The sequence below is a fragment of the Mustela putorius genome, unplaced genomic scaffold (genome assembly GCF_011764305.1).
Source record: "Mustela putorius furo isolate JIRA1106 unplaced genomic scaffold, ASM1176430v1.1 tig00000281_pilon_pilon_pilon, whole genome shotgun sequence".
In the NCBI taxonomy this organism is placed as follows: Eukaryota; Metazoa; Chordata; class Mammalia; order Carnivora; family Mustelidae; genus Mustela; species Mustela putorius.
Window position 1 is genome coordinate 27,532,501 of NW_025421343.1, and position 22,184 is coordinate 27,554,684.

Here is a 22,184-nt window from a genome sequence, read left to right on the forward strand (position 1 = left end):
CTCTCTCTCTGCCTGCCTCTCTTCCTACCTGTGATTTCTCTCTCTGTGTGTCAAATAAATAAAAATCTTAAAAAAAAAAAAAACCACATTCATTATCTCCTTTAATCTTTACAACCTGAAAAGATAGGTGTTATTACTATCCCCATTTTAAAGATGAAAAAGATGAGTTTTACAAGTTAACTGTATGATTTCCAATTAAGTGCTGAAATCATGTCTGAGTCCAGCGCTCACGTTTCCCTCTACATGCTATCACTGCAACGATAAAAAATTAAAGAAATATATAAATAAGAATTAGATTTTCCATTTTCAATTTTCCTCCTAAAATAATCAGGCCAAGCTCTGTGATACACCAAAGAAACATTAAGAGAAGGAAGGGAAAAATAAAGGAGGGGAGTGGTTGGAGCGGGAGATGAACCATGAGAGACTGTGGACTCCAGGAAACAGGCGGAGGGTTTCAGAGGAGAGAGGGGTGGGGGCATGGGTTGGCTTAGTGATGGGTATTAAGGAGAGCACGTATTGCAATGAAGCACTGGGTGTTATATGCAAATAACGAATCATGGAACACTACGTCAAAAACTAATGAAGTACTGTACAGTGACTAACATAACATTAAAAATAAAGAAAGAAAGAAAATCAAAAGAAACAGCAGTAGACCAGACTGCGGCAAGAAGATTAAGTTACCTCAAAAAGGTAGATTACTTTGGTATGACCTCAGAGGGTATACTTTTAAAAAAAGGGCAAAAATAATGTCCCCATACCTAGGAAAAACAATACACATATTGTTTCCACTGACCTACAAATTCAAGAACTATGGTTCACAAATGGTTCCACACATTCAGGAATATACTACAGTATGTTCTAATAGATCTTAAGTCAAGTAAGCTATACTTGCCAAGTAATACTTACAGTGGCATTCCAAAAGACTAAAAATTTCATATGTGAAGGAACTTTTGAGGTCATCTAATTTCCCATCAGTACAGGCCTCTCTAAGCCACCCTCAGAAGTACTCCACTGCCTGTGCCTACTTTGGCAGCTAGTGATGTTACCAGAGTACAACACATACACTCAATGGAATACTATTTACAAGGAATTATTTACAGATACGCAGCAACAGGAACGAATCTCAAATGCATTATGCTAAGTGAGCAAAGCTAGAATCAGAAGGCTATATTCTGCATGATTCTGGAATTCATATGACTTTCTAGAAAAAGCAAAACTATAAGAACATAAAACAGATGAGTGGCTGCCACGGGATTAGACTGGTGGCAAAGGGGCTGACTACAAAGGGTAGTAGTAACAAGATTATATGCTTTTGCGAAAACACTAAAAAAGTGAATTTTACTTATGTGAATACTATCTTAATAAAAAATAAATTAAGCCTATAAGAATGCATCTTCACCCTCTTTAAAAGTATATTCATGCATTGAGATAGATTTCTGACTCCCTGTTACATGTTTTTTTTAAAAAGTCTAAAGTTAAAGAGAAAAAAAAACTCTTATACATGCGAACTTGATTTTCCCCACATTTCCTTATCCAAGCTAAAATTCACAGTTCTCTCAATCAACTATCAGATTCATTCTCACTTTATCAAGTTAAAAAAAATGACATCAAACAAAAGGGAGGATTTTAAAGTTGGTAAGAGTTGAACTGCTTGGTAATATAAAAGTAGTTGACTGATACTTCCAGTCAAGTTGGAAGTAACAGGGATCCAATTCACCCTGAAACAAAATAGATGAAATCATGGTTAAGACCTGCTGTCAGGCAACAAAGGACAATGATCCCTGAGAAAAAGGAAGCACACAGCACACTGATTATTCCAGCTTACCACCCTGACAGAGTTTCTAGATTGTGGCATACAAACACAGTATCTGAGGAAATAATGGCTGAAAAGTTCAGTAATTCACGAAAACTATAAATCCACAGATCTAAGAGACTCAATGAACCCCAAGCACAAGAAAACACTGGAAAGGGGGACACATGGGAACTACACCAAAACACACGATAATGAAATTGCTTAAAACCAATGACAAAATAAAAAATCTTAAAAGTGCCAGAGAAAAAGGTCATGTTCTGCATACAGAAGAATGGAGATAAGCTTAATAGAAGATCTCTCATCAGAAACAATGGAAGCAAGCAAAAGAAAGACTTTCAGACACACAAAAGCTGAAAGAATTCACCGGCAGCAGCCCATATTATAGGATATATAAAAGTCCTTGAGGTAGATGGACCGTGACACCAGAAAATATAGATCCACACAAAGAATGATGAGCACTGGAAATATATACTGTTTAGATTGTTTAAATCTCTTTAAGAGAATTGACTGTTTAACAAAAATAATAATGTAGGGACGCCTGGGTGGCACAGTTGGTTAAGCGGCTGCCTTCGGCTCAGGTCATGATCCCAGCATCCTGGGATCAAGTCCCGCATCGGGCTCCTTGCTCAGCAGGGAGCCTGCTTCTCTCTCTGCCTCTGCCTGCCACTCTGTCTGCCTGTGTTCACTCTGAGAAATAAATAAATAATATCTTTAAAAAATAATAATAATGTAGTGTGTAACTTACAACATAATAGAAGCAAAATAATGTGAAAACAACTGCCAAAGAGAGATGGAAATCCATATTTACAAGGCTCTCATACTGTAAGAAGTGGTATACTGTCACTTAAAGACACACTGCGCCAAGTTAAAAAAAAAAGTATACTGTAAACCCTAAGGCAACCACCGAAATAACAAAGAGTTACAGCTAGTAAGTCAGCAAGAGATAAAAATAGAATAATTTAAAAAAATAACCAATAACTATATTATCCCAAAGAAATCCAGTAGAGGAAAAGGTATTAAAGAACAGACTGAACAAACAGAAAACAAACAGCAAGATGGGTAGCTTTAAATCTAACCATATAAATAGTCACATGAAAAGTAAATGGTCTAAACATCTCAATTAAAAGACAGAATTTGTCATTCTGGATAAAAATACTCATTTTTATTATGTACCTGGCTTCTAATATTAAATAAAAGAAGCTAAAATATGGAAGATAAATAGATTTTAACATAACCTGGGGTAAAATTTCCTAGGGTAGAGGGGGGAGAAAAAGTTAGAAGGGAAATTAATTTTATTGTGAAAATTGTCTCAGAAAATGACTGGATTATCAGTTTAAAAAGAAATACTGTAAATGGATAAAAGAGCAAAGACTAGAAGAATTCCTGCTTCTTTAAAGTGTACCCTGCTTGGATACACCACCTTCTACCCTCTCCTAGTCACTGTCCTCATCACTGCCACCCACAAATCCCTCAATAACGCTTGGAACCAGGCTTACATGCCTCCTCTGCAACCAAACGTTTACCTCATCTTAAGCAAAGTTAATATTCATGTGGGTGATCCACTTCAGCCTCCCCACAACCACCACCCTCTCTAGCTGTCATACCTTAGATCCTGTCACTATGAAGAACAAGCACAGATACAAACTCCTTCTCTGAGCATTTTCTGCAAGCTCCTATTCCCACCTCACCAGTTCTTCCTTAGCTGGAACCTTAGACCAGGGGCCAGCAAATTACAAGCTGCAAGTCAAATGTGGCCTGCCGTACTCATTCACGTATGTGTTGTGGCTACTTTCATGTTAGGATGTCAGAGTTGAGTAACTGCAACAGAGCACATATGGCCTAAAAAGCACAAATAGTACTATCTGGCCTTTACAGGAAAAGTTGGCTGGCCTGCTCCGGACCACAGCCTATCCCCTCACTTTTACCCATTAGCCTCCTTTTGTCCTCACTTCCATTCCTTTCGAGTTTCAGTTCACAGTCTACCACTTCAACTATTCTTTAGTCTATGTCCTCAAATTTCTTGTCCGTCTGGTCTCTCCATGAATTCAAGAATTTTTACCCAAGCTGTCAAGGGTGCAAACCAATGCATGTATATGAATTCACGATCACACTCCTCAACTGGACCCTTAGCTTTTCCCAATCCTACTGTTTGTGATCAGTTTGCTCTCCTGCTCTTATTTTAAACTTCTCTACTTTTCTTAAACCTTTCATACACTCTAAGCAGGTAATCCAGTCCCACACATAAAGCCATCACATTAAATACTCACCACCAAAGTGAAGCCCAAACCTACAAATCCATCACCTAATGTTTCCATTCTTTCTTGAGAATAAAAGACATGCTCCTCCCTCCATTCTTTGTCCTTCCGATTCTGACTATCTTTTCTCTTTCATTTTTATTTGCTCCTCTTCTAAGAAACACATCTCCCCCCCCAACACACACACTTTCCTTGACCCCATGTACCCTTTAAGCTATCCCTCTCTTTCACCTTCACAATCTAAGCTTCCTGAAAAGATAACTGTGGCTTAGTGTTCATATTCTACTCATATCTTTGTTTCTACCCTTTTCTCCAGAACTGCCCACAGTAATGACCCATGTATCACTAAATCTTAAAGCTACTCTTTAGAACCTCTGGTTATTAACCATAGTGCTTTAGAGTCCTTACTTCTGGAATCCCTCTCTTCTCCTGGTTTCCATCCTACCATTAAGATAATTCTTGTTATTTCCTTTTCCACTTTCTATTCTTCTACCAGTCCTCAGGGCTCCAATCCAGGTCCTCCTCTCACTCTGAATAAAGTCTGGAGTTGGAGGGTCTGGGGGGAGGCGCCTCCTCCTCCTCTCCAATGACCTGAGTGCCTTTGGGAACATGTACTGATGCCTCTCGAATGTATACATCAGACCCATACTTTCAGTTTGAGCTCCAGACCCAGAGAGCCAGCATCTTACCAGCCATCTTCACTTGACTGCCTAACTAATACATCCAAAAGTGATTTATCTTTCAATCTTCCCAATCTACTTCCGATCTAGTTTTGGGAACTAGAAGTATGGGGGTCATCTCTGAATGTCCCCTTTTTTTAAATCCCCTTACATCAAAACTGGAACTCATTCCTGCAGATTCTACTCCAGAAGTATTTTCTCAACACAACACCCCCCTCCCCCCGGTCTCTTGACGTCCAGTCAGTGCAGTCAGTGCCCTGGTCAAGGCACCCTTCTCCGTTCAGCCAGGAGGCAGCAACAGACCTCCCGCCAGCCCCCCCCCACCGGTCCGGCTGCTCTCTGACCCACCTGCTACACTGCTGCTGATCCTTCAAATACCTTCTCAAAACTCTTAGGATAAAATGCGAATTCCTTAAAATATTTTACAAGACCCCTGTAAGATACTTCACAATCTGCCCTGCCCCCTTCCCCTGCTGTGTCTAGAAATATTCCTTGCCTCCCTTTCTCTACTAGCCAGTTATTTTATTTCTCAAATGTGCCAGATTCTCCCCTCTGCCTTCCTCCCACCTCTCATTCAGCAAATATTTAGTAAGTTCATTTTCCCTGGCCAATTCTTAATTGTCCTTCAGATGTTAACTTTGAATACCATTTGACTACTTAGGACCAGATATTGTGCTCCATAACACCTATTATCTTCCCCATTATACATGTCATTTTACTGTGATCACTTTTTTTTTAATCTTCACTGTAAAAATTCAATAGGGCTACCTTTTTCACTGAATTTGATGCTGGGTCTGACAAGCATTACATATTTAGTATTTTTATTTATTAATTTATGTAAAGATTTTATTTATTTATTTGACAGACAGAGATCACACGCAGGCAGAGAGACAGGAGGAAGCAGGCTCCCCTCTGAGCAGAGAGCCTGATGCGGGGCTCAATCCCAGGATCCTGGGACCACGACCTGAGCCGAAGGCAGAGGCTTTATTTAACCCACTAAGCCACCCAGGTGCCCCATATTTAGTATTTTTAAATAAACAATGAAAGATCAATAGATGGAAGCATACTAGGTACTAACCATGTGTTGTATACTAAGAAAATAAACCTGAAAGCTGTGAATTATTTCCACTATTTTCCCAGTTTCAGATAAGCAGCAGAGCAATCCCTGAAAGATTAATACCACAAGTATCAGGGCAGAGATGAACTTACATGCATAAGAGTCAAACTTTTTCTAGAACCACACTATTTACTTATAAACATAAACAATTTGCATACATTGCAACTAGACTTTTATACTCCTAAAATAATATCTAAAAATAAGGAAACAAACTTTTTTTATATAAAAGTTCTGAGTAAATCATTTCTATGAATCAGACAAGATACTTTTAGGACAGCCTTTAATAAATAGTTTAAATTTAATACATTTAAGTGCATCTCAAGTCAAAAGGAGAGACATCAAAGTAAGACAGAACAATTTAAAAAACAAAGAAAAAATAGGCCAATGATCAACTGTTACTGCTCTAAATCTCAAGGCTTCATTATTCAGCTGGGGAAATGTGTGAACATTACCACACTGAATTGAACTTTTAAGTTAGCAGCACATTCAGAACTTACATTATAAGGTTTTTTTTCATTTTCATACATTGTCAAACACAGAAGCAGTGTGGTAAAATGGAATTAATATGAATTTTGGACTTTTATAGGTTGGGGACAGCTGGCTGGCTCAATCAGAAGAGCATGTGACTCTTGATCTTAGGGTTATGAGTTCGAGTCTTACCCTGGTGTAGAGATTACATAAACAAACAAACAAATTTTAAAAATATATATGAATGTTGGGAGTCATTATACCTGGGCTCAGATCTATATTCCCATTACTTAATAGTTGTGTGATCTTATACAAGTTTCTCCACTTCTCTGAATTCAAATTTCACATAGGTAAAATAAGAACAATATCATCTTTATGAGCAACTGTTTTAAGAATTAAGGTTTACATACATAAAACCCCTAGTAAAAGGCATATACTTTAGACAATGATAGAAACAATAATTGGTATCTTCAGATATTTGATCTAGAAATTTAATCTGAAATTATGTCAAAACATACTCATTTGAAACATAACTTTTGAACAAGTTTTCTTACTGTTATACCTACTAATAAGTCAATTAAATCTATACCCTTAATATCTGATTGTTTACAAAGTGCTATTTTTGTAGAAAGGAAGAGGAAGGTAGGAGAAAAAAAAAGAAGAAATAACACAAAAAGATAATAAATGTTTCAGCTGTTAAAAGATGGTCTGACTGCAGAATCTTCTGTGCATAAGAAAATCCAAGAATAATTCTGCACCTGCAATTGAGGGATTAGGTTGAAGGGATTAGGAATTCCCTGTACTTGAGAAAGTATCTCTGAACTCTGTCATTCCTTCTCTTTCTCTCGGGATTTCAAGGGCATCATGTGCTTTGTACTGCACATCTTGAAGTTCCCATTAATACTGGGAAACCCAGCAAGACACAGTTATGTTAGTGTGTTTACCCCATGAATTCTGATCCTTCCAGGAAGTGTAGAACATAAGCAGAAAATGGGAAACTAAAAGAAAGGGGAAGAGGAAAAAGAAAGGAAGGTAATGGAAAATCACCGAAACAACACTAAGTGATTAGCGCTAATAAAGTAGGTCAGAAAAAATCACTAACACACAAATAATTAGAAATTAATTTGCAGTTAAAAATATTGCTGCTACAAATATTAGATGTCAACTTCTTTTTAATCATTTAAACTTCCTTTAAAATTAGCTTACCAGAATCATAGCTTGGCGGCTTCATATCTCCCTGATTCAATTCTGTTCCATATTTCAACTTGTGGTATTTGGCTCTAACAAAGAAATAAGAAAATACAAACCATCTTAAACATATTTAAATGAACTTGAGGATATGTAACAGGAGTAGTCATCAATATACATTAGTCCTGGCTACCTTTCAAAACAGCCTTCCACGATGTCAAAGTGGTCATCATTATTTTTTTTATTGTTACACCATTAAGTGTCATTATAACAAATAAAAGAGTAACACTGGGAATCATAAATCTTTCTATAATTACATATCACATTCTACTTTCTATAGTATTCAAATTTCCTTGATGATTGCCAAAGTATAATTCTACTATCAAAGGCAGTAAATAAATTTGGATCATGAAATAAACTTGTAGAAGACTAACCTTTCTCAAAATTGATGTATTTATAAAAAGAAAACTCATCTAATGATATGTACATACAATGGAACATTATGCAGCCATAACAAAAGAGTGAGATCCTGCTATTTGTGACAACATAGATGGATCCAAAGGGTATCATGCTAAGTGAAATAAGACTAAGACAGACAAATACCAAGTGGTTTCATTCATATGTAGAATCTAAAAAAAAAAAGAAAAGAAAAAACAAAAAAAAAGCAGAATCAGAACAGAGAATTACCAGAGGGAAGGGTGGTGGGGGAATGGGCAAAATGGGGGAAGGAAGTAGGAGATAAAGGCTTGAGTTATGGAATGAATAAGTCACAGGAATAAAAGGTACAGCACAAGGAATACAGTCGATGATACTGTAATAGCACTGTATGGTGACACATGGTAGCAACATTTATGGCAAACATAGCATAACATATAGAGATATTGAATCACTGTGTTGGACACCCAAAACTAATGTAACATTGTGTATCAATTATACTCAAAAAAATGTTTTAAGTAATCTATAATACTCTGTGCCTTGTCAGGCAATTATGATTTATCAAGTATGCATTACAGTAAACAACCCAAAGGAGGGAGGGGGAATCAGCCCTAACCACCAGTGTTGAATAAGATATTTCAACAGGAATGAACAAATTTTTTTAATAGTCAAGATATCCTTTGCCTTTTCAGGAAGAACTGTGAACAGAAATTCGTATCTATTTCCCTTTTAAAGCTAGCTGAATATAATTATTTCTGGCTAACCTGATTTCACCATTTCAGATTTAACCATCTGAGACCAGAAAAGTAATCCAGATAAAGTAAAAATTTTAAAGGTCAACCCAAAATGGTCATACTTACATAATGCATTTATGTATTTTGACTGATTTGCTTCCCTAAAATATTGAGGCCTTTTATAATAAATATTAAATGTAATAAGGTTAGGATAACAACAACAATAATAATAATTTGAAAAACGAAAGTAATAAAGTGATAAAGAAGGAATGAGGGGATAATATACCCAAATTTCAAGTTAATTTTTTTTATAAAAAACTAATTGAGCATGTAACATAAATTAGTTTTTATATTTCAAAAAAGGGCTAGAGGAAATGGAAATTCTTTGGTCAAATGGGCAAAGTACTGGGATTCATATTATTTTGCAGCTATAACAGAAAAATCAAGGTTATATAAAGGAGAATCTTTTTTTTTTTTTTTAAAGATTTTATTTATTTATTTGACAGAGAGAAATCACAAGTAGATGGAGAGGCAGGCAGAGAGAGAGAGAGGGAAGCAGGCTCCCCGCTCAGCAGAGAGCCCGATGCGGGACTCGATCCCAGGACCCTGAGATCATGACCTGAGCCGAAGGCAGCGGCCTAACCCACTGAGCCACCCAGGCGCCCCTATAAAGGAGAATCTTAAGAAAACCTATGAAAATTAAAGACAGCTGTGTTCTATTTAAGGTAGGTAGCAAGTATATGAGCATATTATATATTAGTCTTTTTACGTTTTGCATATGTACAAAATGTTTTGTAATAATATGCACCTATTAAAAATAAAAAAGAATTTTAAAAAAATTTTTATTAACATATAATGTATTACTTGCCCCAGGGATACAGGTCTGTAAACCATCAGGCTTACACATTTCACAGCACTCACTATAGCACATACTCTCCCCAATGTCCATAACCCAGCCACCCTATCCCTCTCCCCCACCTCCCAGCAACCCTCAGTTTGTTTTGTGAGATTAAGAGTCTCTTATAGTTCAAAGTAAAAAAGATTATTTATTTTATATACGTGTTTTTATATATACATATATATATGTATATACTTCATATGCATAGAAGATTTCTGGAAAAATACATGATGCATAAGATATTAGCAAGATTTCCTTTGGTAAGGGAATGCAATGCATAAGGAAGACCATACCGTGTTATTTGGCTAATTAACAACATGCATATATTTCTTCTTTTTTTTTTTTTTTTAAAGATTTTATTTATTTACTTGAGAGACAGCGAGAGAGAGCATGAACGAGGAGAAGGCCAGAGAGAGAAGCAGACTCCCCATAGAGCTGGGAGTCCGATGCGGGACTCGATCCCGGGACTCCGGGATCATGACCCGAGCCGAAGGCAGTCGTCCAACCAACTGAGCCACCCAGGCGTCCCTGTATTTCTTCTTTTTAAAAAAATTTTAATAAATACTTTTGTTCCAAATTAACTAGAATATCTTTTTCTCTATTCCCAATGTTTCCGTTAATCACAAACATTTCATAACCAGATCAAACATTTCCTAGCCTATTTCAACGTATTGTAATAATGTTGATTGTTAGAGAATATAGCCACTTAATTTTACTTAGTTACCAGAAAGTAAACAAGGTTCTTAATGTAATTGTCAATCTTCAGATTTTTCATCTACCAACACAAAGTTATAATACCTCCTAAAAGTCAAATAGCGATTGAAAGGAACTGGTCTGAGGATGGAATTAAAGTAGCAATAAAATATTATGGAGCTTATTTATATATATATGTACATATATATATACACATATATGAACATGTGTGCGTGTGTTTGTGTGTATAGGAAAAAAAAAATCTTTCTACACACGAAACGCTGCACTACAGCGCATTCTAGTGGCCTTGGGAAAAACTGCAACAGAGTTTATATAAAAGGGGAACAGAAAATATTCTTTACAATGTATGTAATAAAAATAACATACTATGAACTAACAGTTCATTAAAAAAATAGACACAGACAAAGAAAGTAAAGAACTGTTGTGTTTACCACCGGCTGCATTCCCTTAAGGCAGGGTCTCCCTACTAAACTGTTAAATTCACTGAAAAATAATTTACTCACAGAAACTTTCTCAACTTAGTAACATTCCTTTTGAAGCCAACATGCCAAATACTCTTCTCACTCATATTGTTTCCCATGGTTTTATTTTTTTTTTAAGATTTTATTTATTTGACAGAGAGAGACACGGTGAGAGAGGGAACACAAGCAGGGTGAGTAAGAGAGAGAAAAGTAGGCTTCCCAGAAAGCAGGGAGCCCAATATGAGCTCAATCCCAGGATCCTGGGATCATGACCTGAGCCGAATGCAGATGCTTAATGACTGAGCCACCCAAGCGCCCCGTTTCCCATGGTTTTAATACTTCATCTCACAATGTTACCTACCACAACCTTACTCCCTTATCTTTTTGTCTAAATGTGACTATAAAATTAATAGCAGAGCTCATGCCTATAAACTCTATGTCTAATACATAGCTTGGCCTCCCAACTGGCCTTTATTGGATAAAAGAGCATAAAAGTTGTGTAATAATAAAGAAGTTCCATTATAGTTTTGTTCCCAAGTCTCTTATTATAAATAATGTGGTAGGAATATAACATAGCATCCGAATCACATTTTAAATGTTGATGCTAAAAATAATTTTATTAAATCAAGGAAATGTTTCTGAATTCTTTTGACATCTCAGGCACAGTACTGGCTGCTGGGAATAACCTGCAATTTATATTGATTAAAGGTGGAGGCAAGGAGATGCCTAAGAGATAGAAATTGAGTAACAACAGCACACTGTGATAAGAGTTATGTGTTTTATCATATGTTATAGGAATTCAGATAACAGGTTATCTAATTCTGTCAAAGGTGGTGTCAAGGAGAACTACCAAAAAAAGGTAACATATGAGATTTTACCTAAACCTCAAAAAACCATTTCCAATCAGACAAATACAGAAGAGTATTTCTGTCAAAAGAAAAAGTGGGGGAAAAAATACACCATGGGCCCAAAAAAAAAAAAGTGTGTGTGTGTGTGTGCGCGCGCGTGCGGTGTGCGTGCGTGCACACGCATGCACGTGTGTATACAGAACTAGGAAGGGCCCTGGCTGTAAGAGGTTTTATTAAGATCTTTGAAATTAGCTAGGTATTTTTAAGCAGGGATATAACACCTGTATTTCAAAAAAATGAATCCTACAAATGTGGAAGATCAATTAGAATATGGAAACATCAGAGGCAAGGGGCACATTTTTTAGTTTTTACAGTAGTGCAGATTAAAGAGAGAAATGGGGAAAAAATGGAATGTTTCAGAATTGTATCTTATATAGCATTTAAGGTTCTTCAGTATAGAAGTTCCTGAGTAAATCTTAAACACTATGTATTTTTGAAATTTGCTCATTTTGCATATTCCATCACACTTTAAGGAATGCCTTGAAAAATTCCTGACTAGGCGAGTAATCTTTCTGTAATGTTAAAGATTCAGTTTCACTTAATTTTGGATCTTTTTAAGTGGGACTACTTAGAAAATCTGTAACACAGCAATTCTAAATCATGATCCTTATACTTAGCTGTGTCAGGGTAAATGACAAGATGTCTAGAATTCGCTGTTCTAAAATAGATGAAGATGAAGCAAAACTGACAGGAACATTAACTGTTGAGGCTTGGAGGTGTATATAAAAGATATCAGTCTCTCTACATTTATGTTTCAAATTATGTTCAATAAAAGAAACCTTAAAAATTCTTGGCTTAAAGTATTAGAAAAAATAATTTCAGAATCAAAAGAATGGAAATGTTCTCGAACTCCAAAATTTTTTAAAATTCCTGGCATTAAAGCATTAGAAAAATAACTTCAGAGTTAAAGAACTGAAATGTTTAAGAGCTTTTTAATGTATGCTTTTTTATTTCTTATTATACTTAAATAGTGCCATAACATCAGGAATAATCTCAAATCATTCAGTAAATTTCAAAAGATACAAAATCAGTGACTATTCTCAAGAATTCCATTAGTTTAAAAAAAAAAAAAAATTCTCTAGACCCAGCCAGTTATCTCTTCTGCTCTTCAAAATCAAACTACTTGAAAAAAATAAGTGACTGTATCTGTCTCTACTTTATCTGTCCTTCTCAGCTCTCAATCCCCTGTGATCTGGTTTATGTTCCTGCTACCTCACTGAAACTATTCTGGCAAGTCCAGCAAGCTCCTACCTAGCAAATATAGATGACTACTTTCAGTTTTTCAGTTTACTTACTTTGAGTCTGTTTGGCATCTGCAATTGTCAAACTCCCGCCTTCTTCAGCTTGCTTCCACTATACTGCTCTCTCTTCCTTCTCCAACCATTCCTTTGCTGGCTCTTCCTCCCTCTGCCTCAAACATTTCCATCTCCTGTGGCTCCGGATGATTCTCTCTTCTCCCATAATACTTCTTCTGCTTGCTTCAACTACTCCTATAACTTTATCCACAATATTTATGGTTCCCAAGTTTATACCTCTAGTCCTCAGTCCCACTCCCATATCTGTTTTTCAACACTTACTTCTTAATCTTTAATTTATATAACTTATAAAACTTTGACTCAAGCCAGAAACTTCTATACCTCTATACTCAATCCTCTCTAATTTTTATGAATTCTATTTAAAATGTTTCATAGCGGGACTCCTGGGTGGCTCAGTTGGTTAAGTGGCTGCCTTTGGCTCAGGTCATGATCCCAGCGTCCTGGGATCGAGTCCCACATTGTGCTCCTTGCTTGGCAGGGAGCCTGCTTCTCCCTCTGCCTCTGTGGGCTACTCTGTCTGCCTGTGCTCGCGCTCTCTCTCTCTCTCTCTCTCTGACAAATAAAATCTTTAAAAGTAAATAAATTAATTAAAAACATAAAAAAATGTTTCATAGCCTCCTCTATTCCAGCAGCTACCATATTATAATTTCTCATCCTGCTTCTATTAACAGATTTTTTCCATTCCATCCCCCATAATGAGTGGTGATCTTTCCAAAATCTATTTTATACTATTTCATGCTCCTTTCAACTGTATGACAACTAAATACAATATGTATCCCTAGACTGGATCCTATACCAGGAAAAAGGTACTGTAAAATATAGTACTATAAAAGTACTATAAAAATCATCACTGGGACATTTCATGGGAAAAAATTCTATTAAGATCATAACTGGAACATGTGAATATGGGCTGTATTAGGTAACAGTGCTACATCAACATTAAATTTCCTTAATTTGATAAAGAGTTATAATTGTATAAGGGAACCTCCTTGCTCTTAGAAGAAATATACTGAGGTAAACAGGGGCAAAGAGGTATAATGTCTGTATCTAAGTAGCAAAGGATTCAGGAAAAAAGCAATGTGCCTACAGAGTGAACATACCAGTTAATACAGCAAAATGTTGTCAACTGGGTGAATCTGGGTAAAAGGCATGTAGCTCCTGCAACTACTGTTAGCTTGAGAAATTTTAGATTAAAATGTTTTGAAAAACTTTCAATGTTCCCTATTATATGGAAGAGAAAAGTCGGAACTCCTTAGTTAAGTTCTCCATGATCTGGCTCTTGCCCACGTCTACCATTATCACTTATCAAATCACAACTACATCCTACCCTCCACACAGTGACTGCAAATTTCTGTAACACACCAAACTGCTCTGTTCCCTGTCAAATATATCCTCTCTACCTCCTGAACTTTGCCTATCTGGCAAATGCCTTATTTTTATGATGCTGTTGAAGTCTCAGCTCCTCTCCAATTATATCCTTGCTTCTCCAATTATATCCACCTTTCAGAACCAAATAACCACTCCCTTGTGACCCCACTGTACTCTGTACAGATATCTCCCATAGCACCTACCATAGTGAACTGCACTTTTGTGGTTTATAAGTGTGTTTCTTGCTACTCTGAGCCCTTAAGGATAAGGACGGTGGCCTATGTTTACACTCAACTCTAGCACAACACTTAAGTTGAATGGATACATTAATGAAATGTTTAATGATAAGGGACACACTCATACACACACACACACACACACACACACACACCCCTAGTTACTTTAGTATAGGTATATTTTAATTCTTCTGTATTACAAAGATAGAATAATGTACCGGTAAAGAGTATAGATTTCAGAATCAGACAGACCTGAGGATCTGAATCACAGCTCTCCTACAACTTTGTAATTCTATTCAAGTTACTTCGTTTTTAAAACTTAGGGCCTGGTACACAGTAGTTAATAAATAGTTGCCATTATTAATGTTATTACTTTCTTTTTGATGATGTCTATAATTAGATTGCTTAAAACCTAAAATACTCCCAAACTACATATTTTTTTAAAAAGTAGTTTCCCTCTCTCCACCATCTCTCCAATACAGCTTTCAATAAATCTCTCCAGGAATAAAAAGAATCATCTATTTTTTATTTTGTGCCATTCAAAGATCCCAAGTAAAGGTGAAAACAAGTTCCATAAAGTTTAATCTGTTTCTTAGTATTCACAGATATTTTCTGTTAAATGCTATTTTATGGCAGTTTTGCAAACAGCCCATCCATTAACTTCAAAGAAAGGAAAAAAGCATGTGATCAAAACAAGCAAAATAGAGAATTTCAATATTGCCTATCAAGTACTCAATTATCAGAAACGAAAAATTATCTAAAAACAAAAATTCCAAAGACCACTGTAATTCATATAAAAATTTCCAAAATTCTCATCTATGACCTGCTGTCCTTTACTTGTGATCCAAGCTTTGTTACTAGAGTATCTTAGACACTAGCAACATGGAAAGATAAGGTTCACTTCGGAGAGATAGGAATAGCTGATAGCAAAGGAACAAAATACCAGAAAAGTCTAGAAAAAGATAAAAAGGTTCTCCAGACAGTCTACATTTTTTCCCAAAGAAAACATATCAAATTAAATAATATTAGTTGATGAGGGAGTAAGCATCACAGAAATTTCCTTTACAACTCAAAAACAGTTTCAATTCCATAAAGAAATGGATAATAACAGCTCAGAAAGCATTTAAGTTTCTTTAAAAAAGGACAGGACAGAGGGAAAATGTGAAATTTTTAAAATAAATCATATAAATCAGTTTATTGGTCATGATTACTAAACAATCACAAGAACATTAAATTAACATATTATAACCATTTTAAAATGTGTAATACAGATACTATTTCCTGAATTCGAAAGTATTAAGTATTAAAATTTGGATTTGTTTTAGGAATGACAGAAAAATTACTCCAATCTTTACACAGAACATCATCTTCCATTTCACTGAATTACCTTTCCTGTTTAAGAGCGTACTCCAGCATTTTGATCCTCCTCACAAGATCTTTCTTCAAAATTTCTTGACCCTTTCTTTCCCCCTGAAGGAAAGCAATCTGGGCCTAAGTAGGGAAAAGAAAGACAAAGCTAAGATTAGACCAAATTAAAAAACTGTTTAACCCAGTTGAAGACAGAAACTTTGGGAGACTGGACACTTAAGATACAAATACACTTCCTTTTACATATGTGTCACAAGGTATTTAAATATATAGAACGGCATTGATTGCAAGGAGGTAAAAAAAAGTTTTTTTAAAAAAAATATGCATTTTACTTCAGATCAGGGATATTACAACAGGTAGACTGTATCCTCTAAGATTCTATAATCTAAAACAACCAATATAAATGCAGACGTTATGCAAAGGGTACAGTACAGTTTGCTCAAGTGTTTGTGGCATTGAGGGGGCTTCTCTTTTATAAAAGTGAGGATGGGGAAAGGGGATGGTAAAATCCTGAGTTCTTGTAATACCACTGCAAAGTAACAGTTCTCAGAACTTCACCACATATGTAAATCTTATGATGGATTTAAAATTGTTTTGAAAGACTTTATTCTGGACCTCCCCCACAAACAATAAACAGCTGCCTTTTCTCAATCCACACCTTTCACTCCACCCCCTTTTAGGAGATTTTTTAATATGCAGGAAAAAAGTAAAAGTTCAAAAAAGGAAAATCAGAAACCACAGCCCTCTATAGGTTCCTGGCCCCTTCAAGGAATAATTAAAGAAAAAAACCCTACATTTTAACATGTAAACAAACCATAAAATTTTCATCTTCAGTAAAACAGCTAGAAAGAATGGCTTTCTTGAATATCTAAAAGGACATTTAGAATTGAAATAGTATCTTCCACTTAAGGAACTGAAACTATGTTACAAACATTCACTTGGTAAAGTAACTCCTGTAGAGTTACACCACTAGAATACCACTAAGAATAGGGCAGAAAGGACTGAAGGGCCCTCAAGGATAGCCATCAATTTCACTATTCTCATAGGCTTTCCCCCTCCATTTCTATTACATTAATGCAGATAACAATTATTTATATTTCCACAGTGCTTTCTATTTAATTGAGCAAGAACTTATATTTAATGATGACCTTAACACATCCTTAAGAAACTGGATTGTCCAACTAAAGTTTAGTGAGTGAACCACTAAACTTCTACTCTATTTGAGTAACACTCCTTTCTATGTTTTTAGTACCATATTGAACACAAAATCCAATTTACCAAGGATCTTATAATTTTCTTTTTTCTTTAAAGATTTTATTTATTTGACAGATGGAGATCACAGAGAAGCAGGCAGAGAGAGAGGAGGAAGAGCAGGCTCCCTGCTAAGCAGAGAGCTCGATGCGGGGCTCAATCCCAGGACCCTGGGATCATGACCCAAGTCAAAGGCAGAGGCTTTAACCCACTGAGCCACCCAGGCGCCCCGGATCTTACAATTTTCAAGATACAAGTAGTGCTGGTTTTGTTTTTATTTCAATAAGGTCTTAAAATTGCAATTAAAGAAGAGTTATTTTTTCTTACAGAATTAAAATACTCCAAAAACAATCATAGAAGAGAAGACATCAAATATCTATACTACCCAAACTTAATGATCATAAAACCTTTGAAATTATGTATTCTGCAAGGAGATTCATTATTTTATGTAAGCATAATAATAATACATTGCATTTAAAGCTGATAAAAATGAGGGGTGGCTCAGTCAGTTAAGCTTCAACTCTTGATTTCAGCTCAGGTCATGATCTCAGGATTGTGAGATAGAGCCCCGAGTCAGGCTCAGCACTAGGCATGAAGCCTGCTTAAGATTCTCTCTCCCTGGGGAGCCTGGGTAGTTCAGTCAGTTAAGCATCTGCCTTTGGCTCAAGTCATGATCCCAGGGTCCTGGGACTGAGGCCCCCATCTGACTTCCTGCTCAGCAGAGAGCTGCTTCTCCCTCTCCTCTCTGCTCATGCTCTCTCTCTCACTCTCTCTCTCTCCCAAATAAATAAAATCTTTTAAAAGAGAGAGAGAGAAATTTTCTCTCTCTCTCTCTCTCCCTCTATCCCTCATCCCCATCTGCCTCACACCCACCTGCTAAAAAAAAAAAAAGAAAGAAAAGGAATAATAAAAGCTGACAAAAATGAAAGCCTTGTCAAAAGGATATGATAGCCCAACTTCTTTGACCAAACAATGCTTTGGCATAGAATTCTATATACTCTTCAATATGGCTTTAATAAAAACAATAACCTAGCCATATAATTATAAAAATCAAAGTAATGACAAAATCAATGACCAATTTCTTCCTCTCTATATCCTTTGGCTAGTTTTGTATTTTTGCCACCATCATGGTTCCTGGATGATTCTGAAACTTCAGTCCATAATACTGGAAAGTCTTTACTGTGATTAAAAACTCCTTGTTTTCCCAGTACACTTGCTTCCCCATCCTTCTACCAATTCACATATTGGATTAGCTAAATATTTAATAAAAACAAAAGACTTAGGGGTGCCTTGGTGGCTCAGTGGGTTAAAGCCTCTGCCTTTGGCTTAGGTCATGATCCCAGGGTCCTGGGATCAAGCCCGGCATCCAGCTCTCTGCTCTTCAGGGAGCCTGCTTCCTCATCTCTCTCTCTCTGCCTACTTGTGATCTCTGTCAAATTACAAAAAAAAAAAAAAAAAAAAAAAAGATCTAGAACTGTTTTAGAGAAAGATTACAGAGAAGATGGAGTTGCCTAGAAAGATAAATAAAAAAGAATAATTATATTAGTGATTTTTTTCTTGGTGATCACAGAACACCTCTGTGATACTTCTTTCTGCCAAAGATGCATAATCTGAAATCAATCATAAGGAAATATCAGGCAAATTCAAGTTGAGGGACATTTTACATTAACTTTCTTGTAATGTACAAAAGTGTCAGGTCATAAAAGTCAAGGAAAGACTGTTTTAGATTGAAGGAGCCTAAAAAGACATGAAAACCAAATGTAATACAAGATTATGAACTGAATTTGGCTATAAAATGATATTATTAGGACAAGTGATGAAACATGAATGGAGTCTGAAGATTAGATGGTAGTAATGTATCAGTATTAATTTCCTGATTTTGATGGTTATATATGGTTACATAAGATAGTACTTGTATAGAGGAAATAAACACTAAAGTATTGGGTGGGAGGCAACAGCCTATTAGGCTGGCTGGCAACTTACCCTCAAATGGTTCAGGAAGGAAAAAATTCTGTGTATTACCCTTGCAACTGTTCTGTCAACATAATATCTTTTTTTTTTAAATTTTGAAATAAACACTAGGCCAACTACCTTAATATGATAAGATACAAAAAATTCAATTCGAAGTCAGCATCATGTATAATAGAAAAACCCAAGAAATACGGACAATTGGGAACAAAAAAGGATTGCCATTTTTTACCACAAATATTTAACCATATACTGGAGGTAGTAGTTAATGTCATCTGTCAAGAAAGAAAAAAGTTTAAAAACTGAAAAAAGAAAATAAAATTATCATCATTTGCAAATGATATGAGTAGATACTAGGAAAATCCAAAGAAACTGACTATAAAGTTTTACAAAATATAGAGGAATTTGAGTAAAGGCTATATATAAAAATAATAAATTAAAACCCAGAAACTATAAATAATAGATATAATGATAGAAAACAATCCCATTTATAATAACAAAAATAAGATGATTAGAATAAAACTTCCAAAAAAAAAAATAAAATCTAAGCAAAGAATACAACACATAATTCTAAAGTACACATGGAAAAAATAAGCAAAATAAATTATTCAGGGCGCCTGGGTGGCTCAGTGGGTTAAGCCGCTGCCTTCGGCTCAGGTCATGATCTCAGGGTCCTGGGATCGAGTCCCGCATCGGGCTCTCTGCTCAGCAGGAAGCCTGCTTCCTCCTCTCTCTCTGCCTACTTGTGATCTCTGTCAAATAAATAAATAAAATCTTTCACTAAATAAATAAATAATTCAAAACCCCTGAATACTAATATGGAAGGATACTATTGTTTGAATTGGCTTATTTAATTGAAAAGGCAGAAAGGGGAGGAGAGACATAAGGGGAAAAAAGACTGAAAGACAGGAGGGGGAACGGAGGTGGGGGAAGGAAAGAAAGGAAAAATCAAAAGATAGTGGGCTGTATCTACACGAAGGAATGTTATGCTTTGTTACAAAGGAGACAGTTCTAGGTATATTGATATAGAATGATTCCCAAGATAGATTAAATGGAAAAACAAAAAGGCAAGACAGAGAACAAAGTATATAGTTTGCAACCATTTGGTTTAAAACAAAAAGGTAAATATACTATTATGCTTCTATGTATAAGTAATAACTCTGGAGTGATTCACAAACATGCGGTCGTTCTGAACATCTCCAAAGAAAGTAACTAGGTGGATGGGAGAAAGAGGAACAGGAGTTAAAACTACCTTCAAATATCCATGTCTGTCCTTACACCTTCTGAATGCTGTACCACAGGCATGTTGCTATGCATAGAAGTCTCTTCATTGAGAAATGTAAAGCCAATTACAGCAGAACAAATTCATTCACCAGATCTGGCTCCACAAGTCACCAGTTTGTAGACTTTGTCTTGGATGTTTTTTTTATTTTTTTAAAGATTTTATTTATTTATTTGATAGAGATCACAAGTAGGCAGGCAGGCAGGCAGAGAGCAGGGGCGGGAGCAGGGCTCAATCCCTGAGACCATGACCTGAGCCGAAGGCAGAGGTCATGAGCCACCCAGGCACCCCTGTCTTGGATGTTTTAATCCAATTACATTATTTTTACAAAGGAGAAAAAACAATCACCAAGAGATTGAGTAGTTTATATCCCTAAAGAGCACAGCATTCTCACAAATGAACTAAGATGACAGTGCAAAACCATGAATGAAACACCACTTGGAAAACTCAAGACACAAAGGTAATGTAGTGGGAGTATTCAGCAACAAGGACAAGACAGAAAAATGCATGGTCCAAAGGGTCCCTTAAAGTTCTCCCTGCACATCACTACAACAGAATTCCTTCTGAAATAAGAGAGTTCTCTAGTTAGGGAACAAATCTATGCTTAGCCTCCAATACTGTTAAGTAATATGGAATAGTGATGAACTCAGTTACCTATTTATTTTATAGCTATACTTCTCTATGAACTATTGAGCTACCATTTGCCTACTTTTTAAAACTCTTGCTTCTGCCTGCACTACTGTCACCTCAACATTCTCAGAGTGAATTCTTCTGAACTTTCCAGAGTTCCAAGAACAAAAGATTAAGACATGCAATTGAAATATTGAGAAAAAAATTAGAAAAAGAAATAAACTCAATTTGATCAAGTAGATAAGGTATGAAAATAGTTTTCAAGTGTTACAAATAAAATAATTCATCTTTTAAAATTTTAAGTCATCATGCATCCATTTATCTATACAAGGAAACCTAACAGTAATGGCTCATATATCCGAAAAGAAAACTTTCAGGGAAAATGAATGCTAGAACTTTCACGATGCCTTATAAGATTTTTACATTATATACCTAGAATCAGGCCCTCATTTCCTAACCATTAGAAATAAAAAGATTAGGGACACCTGGGTGGCTTAGTTGGTTAAGCCGCTGCCTTTGACTCAGGTCATGATCCCAGAGTCCTAGGATAGAGTCCTGCATCGGGCTCCTTGCTTGGCAGGGAGCCTGCTTCTGTCACTGCCTCTGCCTGTCTCTGCCTTTCTGCCTGCTTGTGTGTACGCGCTCTCTCTCTCTGGCAAATAAACAAAATCTTTAAAAAAGAAAGAAATAAAAAAGACTGGGGGACCTGGGAGGCTCAGTCGTTAAGCATCTGGCTCAGGTCATGATCCCAGGGGCCTAGGATCTAGCCCCACATCAGGCTCCCTGCTCAACAGAAAGCCTGCTTTCCCTCTTCCACTCCCGTTTGTGTTGTGTTCCTGCTTTCGCTGTCTTCTCTCTGTCAAATAAATAAATAAAATCTTAAAATGAAAAAAGATAAAAACAACAACCGGAGATATTACGATTTGAGTCTACATAGTGAACAAAAATTAATTTTTGTATTATTTTTCAATTCCAATTTGTCAAAAGGATATAGATAAGGAATATAAATCTGTTTTATCTAAGCAGGTTTATGTGCATAATGCAGGAATATCTAAAAAACAAATTATTTTAACTGTACCTTAATTTGAAACCTT

At 36.0% G+C, this 22,184-nt stretch overlaps 1 protein-coding gene across 3 annotated transcripts in view; it reads right to left on the reverse strand.

The window, feature by feature from the left end:
• STRN (striatin) overlaps positions 1-22,184 on the reverse strand; it is a 113,823-nt gene that overhangs the window by 60,501 nt on the left and 31,138 nt on the right. For all 3 annotated transcript variants that reach the window (XM_045079252.1, XM_004765442.3, XM_004765443.3), the window contains exons 2-3: positions 15,979-16,082; positions 7,540-7,613 (exon numbers count right to left, since the gene is read on the reverse strand). In XM_045079252.1, coding sequence (XP_044935187.1) covers positions 7,540-7,613; positions 15,979-16,082 — 178 coding nt within the window. The remainder of the gene's footprint in view (positions 1-7,539; positions 7,614-15,978; positions 16,083-22,184) is intronic.